General features: G+C 28.5%; 1 protein-coding gene across 7 annotated transcripts in view; it reads left to right on the top strand.

The window, feature by feature from the left end:
• The window catches only part of LOC111415678 (longitudinals lacking protein, isoforms H/M/V), a 289,549-nt gene that overhangs the window by 259,418 nt on the left and 16,647 nt on the right, over positions 1–13,484 (top strand). Inside the window, exon 5 of one of the 7 annotated variants that reach the window (XM_071194861.1) lies at positions 9,917–10,233. The exons of 4 other annotated variants lie outside the window; for them this stretch is intronic. In XM_071194861.1, coding sequence (XP_071050962.1) covers positions 9,917–10,122 — 206 coding nt within the window. In that variant the 3' untranslated portion in view covers positions 10,123–10,233. Of the gene's footprint in view, positions 1–1,250; positions 1,482–1,593; positions 1,901–9,916; positions 10,234–13,484 lie in introns of those variants that run through there. 2 more of the 7 variants (XM_023047470.2, XM_071194881.1) reach the window with 2 other exon arrangements.

Genomic DNA, 13,484 nt, shown 5'->3' with positions numbered 1-13,484 from the left:
ATCAGTCGGGTTTAGCCGTCTTTAGAGACGTGCGGCCAAACCCGAATGTTTCTAGTTCTAAGTCTAGTGTTAGTTCTACTGATAGTGCTAGTGCAATACTAGAACTAACACTAGATCAGGAACTAGAAACATTCGGATTTAGCCGCACGTCTCTCAAGATGACTATACCCAAATGATTCTAGTTCTAGGTCTTGTATTAGTTCTACTGATAGTGCTAGTGCAATACTAGAACTAACACTAGATCAGGAACTAGAAACATTCGGATTTAGCCGCACGTCTCTCAAGATGACTATACCCAAATGATTCTAGTTCTAGGTTTGTGTTAGTTCTACTGATAGTGCTAGTGCAATACTAGAACTAACACTAGACCAGGAACTAGAAACATTCGGATTTAGCTGCACGTCTCTCAAGACGACTATACCCAAATGATTCTAGAATCATTCGGCTTTAGCCGTCTTGAAAGACATGCGGCTAAACCCAAATGGTTCTAGTTCTAGGTCTTGTGTTAGTTCTACTGATAGTGCTAGTGTAAAACTAGAACTAACACAAGACCTAGAACAAGAATCATTCTGGTTCAGCCGTCTTTAGAGACGTGCGGCTAAACCCAAATGGTTCTAGTTCTAGGTCTTGTATTAGTTCTACTGATAGTGTTAGATTTAGCCGCACGTCTCTCAAGACGGCTAAACCCGAATGATTCTAGTTCTAGGTCTTGTGTTAGTTCTAGTGATATTGCTAGTATAAAACTAGAACTAGAACACTAGCACTATCTGCTAGAACTAACGTTAGACCTACAACTAGAAACATTCAGACATGTTGCATTTTATGTGGAACAAAGTAAGTAGGTACGCCCTAGTTTCTATTGAAATATATTTTTGTATATTGCATTTTAGGTGAAATTCACTGTATACTAAAACAGCTAATCTTAGCTAATCTCAGTTAATCGTAATCTTTATGTGCCACGTTATTCCTCATGAAATCTGAAATATATTCACCAATATAATATTATAATTAGGCAGAATTTTGTTTATAACAATTTTTTAACACATTTTTATGATTCACATCATATTAATAAAATCCAAAAATATTTTGTAAGCACTTTTTTTATTAATCTAATAAATATTATTTCTTTCTTAAATTGTTTTTAGTTAATTTTTTATTGATTTTAATTTTAATCCACTTAATGTAATTAAATTATAATTGTTGATCTAAAGATGTAATACAAACAGAATAATGATGGAATTATTTTTTAGGTGACGACGCGTTTGGAGACGTATTATTTTCTTGTCGTAATTGCCGAAGAAGTTACAAAAGAAAAAGCAGTTTACGACTTCACATGAAAAACGAATGCGGAAAAGAACCCCAACACAAATGCAACTTTTGCGACTACAAAACCAAAGTTAAATCGAACTGGAAAAGACATTTGTTTTTAAAGCATCATTATAGTTTTTAATGAAATTATCAAATAAAATTTCTTAATTGTGTTTTGTTATTTTTTCTTTCGATGTGGATAAGAAAAAATGATTTATTTATTTTATTTTATTTAATTTTTTTGTATTTAATTTTATTTATTGTGTTAATTTCTTTTTTTTTCAGGGCAATCCAAAAGAACGATAAGATTTCAATGCCAAAATTGTAAAAGAACCTACAAATACAAAAGTAGTTTAACCAGCCATTTAAAATTCGAGTGTGGAAAAGAAGCTCATCTACAATGTGTAGTTGAAGGATGCTCATACAAGACGAAATTAAAAGGGAATTTAGCCAAACATCTCGTTTCACAACATAAATACGTTATATAAATAAAAAAAAGGAAATCTTTTAATATTTTTCGAATAATTTTTTTGTAACTTTTTATTATATTAATACAAAATTGAATTAATAAAATAAAACAATCTTTTATTTGCATCATAATAACATAATTTTGTTATTAAAGTATTTTTTTTATGATAATAATAATTTTTTTTTGCTTCCTTCCAGAATTTTTCGAATCAAACGAATGCCCGCAATGCAAAAAACGTTTTAAACGAAAAAGCAGCTTAAAAGAACACATGAGATTCATCTGCGGACAAGAACCACAATTTTTTTGTTACCAATGCGCCTACAGATCAAAAGTTAAATCCAACTTGAAGATACATATTGCGAGACATCATTAAATCGATTTTAATCAAAGTAATTCAGTTGTGCCAATTTAACACGTCATTATAGTTAATAAAAATTCTTTAAAACCTGTACAAAATCGACTTGTTTTAAAGAAATTTTAATTGGGATTAAGGTTTTTTTTTGTCGTAGTTTATTTCTTATTTTTTCCATTTTTTTCGATTACCATTCTTTTTAAATTTATTCTAAAATACTTTTCTTTTAAGATCTACACTCTTTGAGGCAATATTCGTGTCCTAATTGTGGATCATGGTTCAAACACCGAGACTACATGCGAAGGCATATGAACGAATGCGGATCAGAACCGAAATATAAATGCCAATTTTGCGGGAAATTGACGCGACGAAAAGATAATCATAAAAGACATTTAAAGATGGTTCATTGTTTCGAAGAAATTTTTAAATGATTTTAAAACATTTTTAATTTGAAAATAAAAGCACGATTAGTAAATCTTTTATTTTATTTAGTTGCTATCTAAAATAAGATTTTTTTTTGGAATTTGGTGTAAAAAACTTATTGAAAAATGAAACGAACTTTTTGTTTGAGTGGATGTTAACTAATAAATTGTTTATTATTTTTTTTAGATAAACGTTTCAATTGTAACCTTTGTGGGAAAAACTACAAATACGTAAGCCTGTTAAGAAGACATTTAAAATACGAATGTGGTGTTGAACCGAAATACAAGTGTTACGTTTGTGGGAAGTTAACGCATAGAAGAGAAAATCATTATAGACATATGTATACTGTACATAATGTATACGAACGAGCAGAGTAATATAGATTTTTTATACATATTTATAATGTATTTTACATTGTTCGATAAAGTTTCAATTTTTGTTGATGTTTTATTGCAAAGTTTTTTATATTTTAGCTCAACGAATATTTTTTTCTCTGAAATGGAATGGAATTGAAAAATAAAACATTTTTCAGGTTATAATAAACTGTTTGAGGTAATGTTATACCAAGTTTTATACTTCCAAGTTGAATAGATACTACTTTATAAGACACCTATACAATATGACGTTTTTTGAAAATGAACTTAAAAAAATTTGTTTTTCTCTAAAACGTTTTAGAAATCAGAATTAAAACTCTTTGAGGTTATAAAATAATGTTTGAGGTTAGGTTCTACCAAATTTTATACTTCCAAGTTGAATAGATTTTTCACAAACAACTTTACAAAGCACCTATTGAATTTGACGTTTTTTTAAAATGAACCTAAGAAAATTTGTGTTTCTCCAAAACGGTTTAGAAATCAGAATTAAAAACTCTTTGAGGTTATAAAAGAATGTTTGAGGTTAGGTTCCACCAAATTTTATACTTCCAAGTTGAAAACATTTTTCACAAACGACTTTATAAAGCACCTATTGAATTTGAAGTTTTTTTGAAAATGAACCTAAGAAAATTTGTTTTTCTCCAAAACGGTTTAGAAATCAGAATTAAAACTCTGCGTGGTTATAAAAGAATGTTTGAGGTTTGGTTCTACCAAATTTTATACTTCCAAGTTGAATAGATTTTTCACCAACAACTTTATAGGGCACTTATTGAATTTGACGTTTTTTGAAAATGAACCTAAGAAAATTTATTTTTCTTCAAAACGGCTTAGAAATTAAAATTAAAACTCTTTGAGGTTATAAATGAATGTTTGAGGTTAGGTTCTACATAATTTTATACTTCCAAGTTGAATAGATTTTTCACCAACAACTTTATAGGGCACTTATTGAATTTGACGTTTTTTGAAAATGAACCTAAGAAAATTTATTTTTCTTCAAAACGGCTTAGAAATTAAAATTAAAACTCTTTGAGGTTATAAATGAATGTTTGAGGTTAGGTTCTACATAATTTTATACTTCCAAGTTGAATAGATTTTTCACCAACAACTTTATAGGGCACTTATTGAATTTGACGTTTTTTGAAAATGAACCTAAGAAAATTTGTTGTTCTCCAAAACGGTTTAAAAATCAGAATTAAAACTCTTTGAGGTTATAAAAGAAAGTTTGAGGTTAGGTTCCACAAAATTTTATACTTCCTAGTTAAATAGATTTTTCACAAACAACTTTATAAGGCACTATTGAATCTGACATTTTTTGAAAATGAACCTAAGAAATTTGTTTTTCTCCAAAACGGTTTAGAAATCAGAATTAAAACTTTTTAAGGTTATAAAAGAATGTTTGAGGTTAGGTTCCACAAAATTTTATACTTCCTAGTTGAATAGATTTTTCACAAACAACTTTATAAGGCACTATTGAATCTGACGTTTTTTGAAAATGAACCTAAAAAATTGGTTTTTCTCCAAAACGTTTGAGAACTCAGAATTAAAACTTTTTGAGGTTATAAAAGAATGTTTGAGGTTAGGTTCCACCTAATTTTATACTTCCAAGTTGAAAAGATTTTTCACAAACAACTTTATAAGGCACCTATTGAATTTGACGTTTTTGAAAATGAATCTAAGAAAATTTGTTGTTCTCCAAAACGGTTTAAAAATCAGAATTAAAACTCTTTAAGGTTATAAATGAATGTTTGAGGTTAGGTTCTACCAAATGTTATACTTCCAAGTTGAATAGATTTTTCACAAACACTTTTATAAAGCACCTATTGAATTTGACGTTTTTTGAAAATGAACCTAAAAAAATTTGTTTTTCTCCAAAACGATTTAGAAATCGGAATTAAAACTCTTTGAGGTTATAAAAGAATGTTTGAGGTTAGGTTCCACCAAATTTTATACTTCCAAGTTGAATAGATTTTTCGCAAACAACATTACAAAACACCTATTGAATTTGACGTTTTTTTAAAATGAACCTAAGAAAATTTATTTTTCTCCAAAACGATTTAGAAATCAGAATTAAAACTCTTTGAGGTTATAAAAGAATGTTTGAGGTTAGGTTCCACATAATTTTATATTTCCAAGTTGAATAGATTTTTCACTAACAACTTTATAAGGCACTTATTGAATCTGACGTTTTTTGAAAATGAACCTAAAAAATTTGTTTTTCTCCATAACGGTTTAGAAATCAGAATTAAAACTCTTTGAGGTTATAAAAGAATGTTTGAGGTTAGGTTCCACCAAATTTTATACTTCCAAGTTGAAAAGATTTTTCACAAACAACTTTATAAGGCATCTATTGAATTTGATGTTTTTGAAAATGAACCTAAGAAAATCTGTTTTTCTCCAAAACGATTTAGAAGTCAGAATTAAAACTCTTTGAGGTTATAAAAGAATGTTTGAGGTTAGGTCCCACAAAATTATATACTTCCAAGTTGAAAAGATTTTTCACAAACAACTTTATAAGGCACCTATTGAATTTGACGTTTTTGAAAATGAACCTCAGAAAATTTGTTTTTCTCCAAACCGGCTTAATCAGAATTAAAACCTCTTTGAGGTTATAATAGAGTGTTTGAGGTTATGTTATACCAAATTTTGTTTTCACATTACAAGGATTATTACAAAAAAATTATAAGCATCTGGTTGGATTTGTCGTTTTTGTAAAATGTAACCTAAAAAATTATTTTTTTCTCCGAAACGGTTTAAAAATTAGAATTGAAACTCTTTGAGGTTATAAATGAATGTTTGAGGTTAGATTATCCCAAACTTTAAGTTTCTCGGCTGAACACAGTTTTTTTATAAAAAATTCATTGAAGAAAAATATTGTTTTCTCCGAACTGAACTGAAATTTGAAAATAAATCCATTTTGAGGTTATAATATAGTGTTTGAGGTTATGTTATACCAAATTTTAAGTTTCCACTTTGAATGCCTTTTCACAAAAAATAAATATAATTTTCTAATTGAATTTGAGGAGAAAAATTTTTAAAACAGGCTTTTGCCCGGAATTGATTAGATTAGAAAAGGAAACCTCTTTGAGGTTATAAAAGATCGTTTGAGGTTAGATTACACCAAGTTTGATATTTCCCGGTTGTGTAGTTTTTTTGCAAAAAATGTTATGGAGCGTTGGTTGAATTTGACGATTTTTGATACTAAAGCTGAGGAAATATTGTTTTCTTCAAAACGGTTTAGAATTAAATAATAAAACTCGTTGGGGTTATTAAAGAATGTTAAAACTTGGAATACCCCAAGTTTTAAGTTTCCTGGAACAACAGTTTTTACACAATTTTTTTTTAAATCATTGATATCAATTTCATGGTATTTGAGAACATAATGCAAGAAAGTCAGTCTTTTTTCAGAAATAGGTTATATTTTAAAAAGGAAACTTCTTTGAGGTTATAATAGATTGCTTGAAGTTAGGTTACACCGAATTTTATGCTTCCAGGATGAACGGGTTTTCCACAAAGAAAATCATAAAGTGGCGGATTGAATTTGACTTATGCTCATATGAACCTAAGAAAATATTTTTTTTTTCTCAAAAACGGTTAGGAATTGAGAAATGAAACTCTTTGAGGTTATAGAAAAATGTTTGAGGTTAGATTACCCAAAATTTTAAGTTTTCTGGATTTATAGTTTTTTTTTTACAAAAATAAATGATTTCAATTTGATGATTTTTGAGAATAAAGATAAAGGAAATCCATCTTTTCTCTGAAATGGGCTGCATATTAAGAACGAAAACTCTTGGAGGTTATAATAGACCGTTTGAGATTAGGTTATACCAAATTTTATACTTCCAGGTTGAATGAATTTTTCACAAAAAATTTTATAAAACATCTATTTAATTTGACGTTTATTGATAACAATGCTAAGGAAATATTTTTTTCTCCAAAAATGTTGTTAATTGATAAATATAACTCTTTGAGGTTGTAGAAGAATGTTTGAGGTTAGATTATCCAAAATTTTGAGTTTCTTAGGTTAACAAGTTTTTTACAAAAAAATTGTAAAAATTATTGATTTCTCAAAATTTTTCTCAAAAGGTTTCTCAAAAACCATAAGGTTAAAGAAACCCCATTTTTTCCAAAATAGGTACGATTTCGAAAAAGGATCCTCTTTGAGGTTATAATGAACCATTTGAGGTTAGGTTACACCAAATTTTATACTTCCAAGTTGAATGGATTTTTTACAAACAATTTTATAAAGCACCTATTGAATTTCACACTTTTTGATAATGATTCTAATGAAATATATTTTTTCTCCAAAACGGTTTGGAATTGAGAAATATAACTCTTTGGTGTTATAGAGGAATGTTTGAGGTTAGATTATCCAAAATTTTGAGTTTCATGTATTAATAAGTTTTTTACAAAAAAAAATTTAAAAGTAGTCGATTTCAATTTGATGGTTTTTGAGAATAAGGTTAAAGAAAACCAATCTTTTCTCGGAAATGGGCTGAATTTCGAAAACGAAACCTTTTGGAGGTTATAATAGACCATTTAAGGTGCGGTTACACCAAATTTTATACTTCCAGGTTGAATACATTTATTACAAAAAAATTTATAAAGCACCTATTGAATTTAAGTTTTTAATAATGATTCTAATGAAATATATTTTTTCTCCAAAACGGTTTGGAATTGAGAAATATAACTCTTTGGTGTTATAGAGGAATGTTTGAGGTTGGATTATCCAAAATTTTAAGTTTCCTGGATTAATAGGTTTTTTACAAAAATAATTTGAAAGTAGTCGATTTCAAATTGATGGTTTTTGAGAATAAGGTTAAAGAAAACTAATCTTTTCTCCAAAATGGGCTGCATTTCGAAAACGAAACCTTTTGGAGGTTATAATAGACCATTTAAGGTTCGGTTACACCAAATTTTATACTTCAGGTTGAATACATTTATTACAAAAAAAATGTATAAAGCACTTATGTAATTTGACGCTTTTTGATAAAGGTGCTAAGGAAATATTTTTTTCTCCAAAACGGTTTGGAATTGGGAAATATAACACTTTGAGGTTATAGAAGAATGTTAGAGGTTGGATTATCCAAGATTTTAACTTTCCCAGATTAATAATTTTTTTTACAAAAAATCTTTAAAAATAATTGATTTCAATTTGCTCGTTTTTGAGAATAAGGTTAAAGGAAATCAATCTTTTCTCCCACATGGGTTGGATTTCAAAAAAGAAACCTCTTTGAGGTTATGATATATAGTTTGAGGTTAGGGTACACCAAATTTTATATTTCTAGGTTGAATGGACTTTTTATAAAAACCAGTTGAATTTAAAATTTTTTTTTTGTATATGTAGCCAAGGAAATATTTTTTTCTTCAATACTATTCACACAACAAACTTAAAATTTGATATGATATAACCTTAAACTTTTTTTTATAACCTTACAAAGTTTTGCTTTTCCATTCCAAACCATTATTGGAAAAAAACAAATTTTTTGTCGTTGCAATTTTGTTTATTAATTTAAAAAGTTCTGGAAAGCATAAATTTAAAGATAAAGAAACGATTCTTATATCATATTAAGAGCAAAAAGTATCTTCTTTGAATTATATATAGCAAGAAATGTGGCAATTCCTATTATAACCTCACTTTAGAAAAAAAATTGTGTTAAAATTGCGCTGGGTCTCTTTAATATGATATATACATTTCATTTTAGATTACATTCCAAGAAATTGCTATCAAAAATATATAAAACAATTAAGAAAATTAACTCTGAACTTTAAAGAATTGTGGTAAGCTAAGTTAAATATGAAGATAAAGAAATAAGTTTTATATCAAATTAAAGATAAAACTATCCTATTTGAAATGATATATAATACTTTATTATATCAATAGAAATTTCGTTAAAAAAGCGTTTTATTTTTATTATAATTTAATGCAAAAAAATATGGATTTAAAGTTTAAAAAATCGTGCTTGACTAAAGTATAAAGATAAAAAGACGATTTTTTTAAACAAATCAAAACTAAAAGGGTCCTTTTTAAAATGATATATAACTAGAAAATCTAAACATTAAATAGCAATCGTATTAAAAGAATTAATTAAAGAAACATTACAATTGAAATTTTATCGAACAATGTTATTTATTGTTATGGGTACTATTTTGTAGAAATCGAAAATTAATAAAAAAAATAAGTTTAAACACGATTTTTATTTCAAAACATAAACAAAAATTAATCAATAAATTTTAATTCGTGTTTAAGCTCATTTAAAATGTTTTAATACAAATTAATATAAATTTTTTAAATTTTAATTATTCTTAGCATTCAATATTTTGGTTAAATGGTTAAAATCGATAAAGTAATAAAACTAAACAATAAAAAAAACCTTAATTATCATCTTTTCTTTATCTCTTTTAGACCTCCTAATTTTTAATTTATATTATTATTTTTTTTTAAATATTTTTAGCACTAACGGCATGTGCTATTAACAAATCGTAGAAAAAGAAGCTGTTTAAAACAAAGTAGTAGAAACTAAAAGAAAGCGCATAGAATAAAAAAAAGAAAAAAGGTTTGCTAAAAAAATTACGTTAATACGAATTAACATCGTTTTAAAATAACATTAATTCGTATTTATAGGTAAATGGAAACAACAACGAGGTACCGGAAAACTACAGTGTCATAAATGCGACAGAAGATACCACAACAAAGCTTCGTTACAAAGACACCTAATGAAAGAATGCGGTGTTGAGCCGATGTATAAATGTTCGTTGTGTCCCTATACCGGAAGATATAAACACTCGATTACTGGACATATGTTCAGCAAACATAAATAAAAAAAATGCTTTAAATGTGTAATTTATAAACCAGAAAAAAAGAAAAAATTAGTTATTTAAAAAAAAAATAAAGAACGTGTTTTATTACGATTTATTCGTTTCTTTTTTAATGCAGTTGATGTTGTTTAGTAAACAAATAAAAAGATTTTGACTAACAGAAATTACTTTCAGGTGAGATAGACACGCGTCCCTATGCTTGCCAGCAATGTCCGAAGAGATACACGACGATAAGCAACATGAAACGACATCTAAGATTTGAATGCGGAAAAATGGGATCTTTTGAATGCCACAATTGTAAACACCGCTTCAAATATAATTTTTCTTTGTTAAGACATAAGCAAAAATGTAAAATAAATCAGTATGTTTATCCGCAGTGATTTTTACCTTCTGATATAAACGTAAAAGTAGCAAGACGTAATTGTTAGTTGTAATGATTGTCTTTAGAAAGTACTTAAAGTATTTTTTAATAAAAATTATAATTTAATCAATTTAAATCATTTTTATTTCCGAACCATTTTTATCATTCCATCTACCTTTCCTCTAGTAACTCAGTTTTTCGTTCTAGATTTTTAAACACGCATTGTGTTTTAATTCAATCGTTATCCCTATTTTATTTGAATATTTATTGATTATATTTTATCTCAAAAGCTGTTTGATGCTAACAATATAACAAATAATATATACCAAATAGGTTTGATTTTAGACTTTAATAATAAATCTCCATCAATTCAAAACTGATCATCGTACATTTCAGCAACTCGGTTGTAAGTGATTAAGCCGATGTCGAGGCGTAGCAAGTAATGCTACATGAACTAAAGTAATAAGTGATTTTAGTTGATTAAGTTGATAACATATCAACCCAAAACTGGTTATCATATATTGCACAGCTGACACAGTATGCATGAAGAACCCACTGCTTGTCTTGATCTCCGATTACAACACCGAAATGAAATAAGCTTTTCTAATTTTATAGAAAATAGGCTGCTTGTGACGTCTAGCAAGGAGACTTTTTGCAATTTAGAGTTTCGCTTCATATTTTCAGAAAAAACTATCTTAACTACACAGAACCACTCACTTTGAAACTTAAAGAAAGATTTGTGTTTTCAGCTATATTTAATCTTATATTAATCAATTTCCATTGTTGTCGTGATGATAATAGCAAATTGTATTGTATACAAACCCTATATGAAGAATTTGATACATGATTACAATATTAGCAAAGGAAGCAAATTCCATTAGATTTAATGCTACACGATACTTTGAAGGAAATTGTTCTTCTTTTAAGTGATAGGTAAAGGAATTATAACTTTGTAGCCTTGCACTGGAAAGAACTTCCAGAAACTTCCACAGACAGGCGAAGAGTATGATAACTCAAAGAAGAAATCAACGAGGTTTTATGCCTCAGCAAAGAGAACCTAGGATCACTCTCAATTTTTTCTGACCGGCGATATGCCCCTAAAATACCACCTCTTCAACATTGGACAAGCTGAGAATCAAACTTGTCGACTTTGCAAGGACAAGTCAGAGCCGCTGAACAATTCTGCCTAAGACACAAAATTTTCGGAAAGGTTTGCCTAATACATACTGACATAAAGGAACAAGACCTTGGAGCAATACTAAGGTTTATCATGGAGGGGAGCGGCAACAATAATAATAATTACTTTTATTGAGGCTCTTTTATCTAGCTCTTTCATTGCCAGAAGATTTAGTATATTAAGGGGAATGAAGACATAGATTAGGTCCAGCCACTGAGTGGACTCTGCTTATACAGTGGATATAAGCGATAAAATCATTATAAACAGTTTATAAAAAAAATCCTGAAATGGAATTTTTTGGTGTAGATTTCAACTTTTTCCACTATTTTTAAACGAGTTATGACGTCATCGATATTTTTTTCAAATGGCAATCCCCCATTTTTATTACGGAATATGAAAGAGGATGTTTTTCTGAATCTAGTACAGTTAATATTAATATTGGTTTAAAGTGTAACTATTTCAAATTTGATGACATGATAAAAAATAGCAGTAGCCATGAGTAACTATGGTAACCAATTATTTAAACAATTTCGTAAGTGTCAAAAAATGATTTAGTAACGAGCTTAAGCTTAGTTGACCTCCTTAATACAACATTTCCTGAACGAAACCTGCTTAGCTCATTAGTATGGTAAGCCTAGGTGTGACTAAATTTAAAAAGCATAGACATAGTGGTTTTGGCTGGACAAGAAAATCCTTATGTTACCATCAGGGGTATTGAGTCGCATTTGGACATTACTAAATCAACGGTTCATGAAATTTTAAAAACCGCAAAATATTATTCCTATAAAGTAAACTTCATTCACGAGCAATCAGTCGTAATTTTTCCAACAACAATTTTGCTACGATGACGAAGATTTTGCCAAAAACATATTTTTTCCGCCTAGGGAACATTCACATTGAGTAGATAAGTAAATAGACAAAATTGTTGGTATTGCTACCCAAAATCCACGTTGGGCAAGAAAGTCCCACACCCAATATCCGCAACAAATCAATGTGTGGAGCAAAATAGTACAGGATTCTTACTTTTTGAGGAAATCTTAACTGGAGGGAGATATTTAAATTTTTTCAAAACGATATTATAATGTTGTCCCACTTGAATTCCAATGGCAGTTATTCCAACAAGATGGCGCGCCACCACACTTCAACAAGCTTTACTATCAGTTTTTGACACTTAGAAAATTGTTTAAAATTCGAAGTAGTTACACTTTCCAGTAATTTTTCTCGAAAATTTTCTTATGTACCCAATATTAATATTAACTGTACTAGATTCAGAAAAACATCCTCTTTCATATTTCGTAATAAAAATGGGGGATTGCCATTTGAAAAAAATATGAATGACGTCATAACTCGTTTAAAATGGAAATCGAAATCTACACCAAAAAATTGCAACAAATTTAAATCTTTAGACCCGTTTCAGGGATTTTTCCATAAACCGTCTATAATGATTTTATCGCCTAAATTCGTTACTTTACAGACACACTGTATAATATATTATAATACATATACAGGGTGATTCAGTTTTTAATCGGGAAAGGTTACTAGGATGTAGTACTTGCCAAAATAACACTATTTTTTTATATAAACATAGGGTCGCAACTCTTTTGTTTTCGAGCTATGAGCGATCAAAGTTGAGAAAAAAATTTACATTTTGTTTTGTATTTCGGCTGTAAGTAAACCGTAGAAATTGAAACTTTGTACGTATGTACTACTGGTTAAGACCTTATTTTCAACCATACCTTAAACTTCCCCAGCACCCTCAAAGGGGATGAAATTCACCACCTCCTTGATTTTTTTATAACAACGTTTTAACGCTATGGAATATTAACATAAAAATATATGGGTTGTAAAGCTCATTCTTTAGTGGTACTTTTTTGTCTCTTTAGTATTTTCCTTAAAGTTAATAGTTTCCGTGTAAAAAAATAAAATATCGTGCCATGTACCGCTATGTGCCGCCATGTTTAGCCAAAATTATTCTAAAAGTTGGTTCTGAGAACTTGTAAGTTTCATTTACAGTGAATCCTCATAATTATTGCTGGTTATTAATAATTTTTGACGGTTATTAAGCAAGAGTATTAATTTTTTAATATTGTTTAAAACAACGTAATTTGTTCAGACAGGCATTAATCTTATTTATGTTTTTTTTTAATGACAATCACAATTAATTGGTGTTATTTAGTTAGTACTAAATTCTAGTAAGTGCAACC

Source organism: Onthophagus taurus, chromosome 1 (assembly GCF_036711975.1).
Source record: "Onthophagus taurus isolate NC chromosome 1, IU_Otau_3.0, whole genome shotgun sequence".
Lineage (NCBI taxonomy): Eukaryota > Metazoa > Arthropoda > Insecta > Coleoptera > Scarabaeidae > Onthophagus > Onthophagus taurus.
This window is presented reverse-complemented; position numbering and strand designations above follow the sequence as displayed.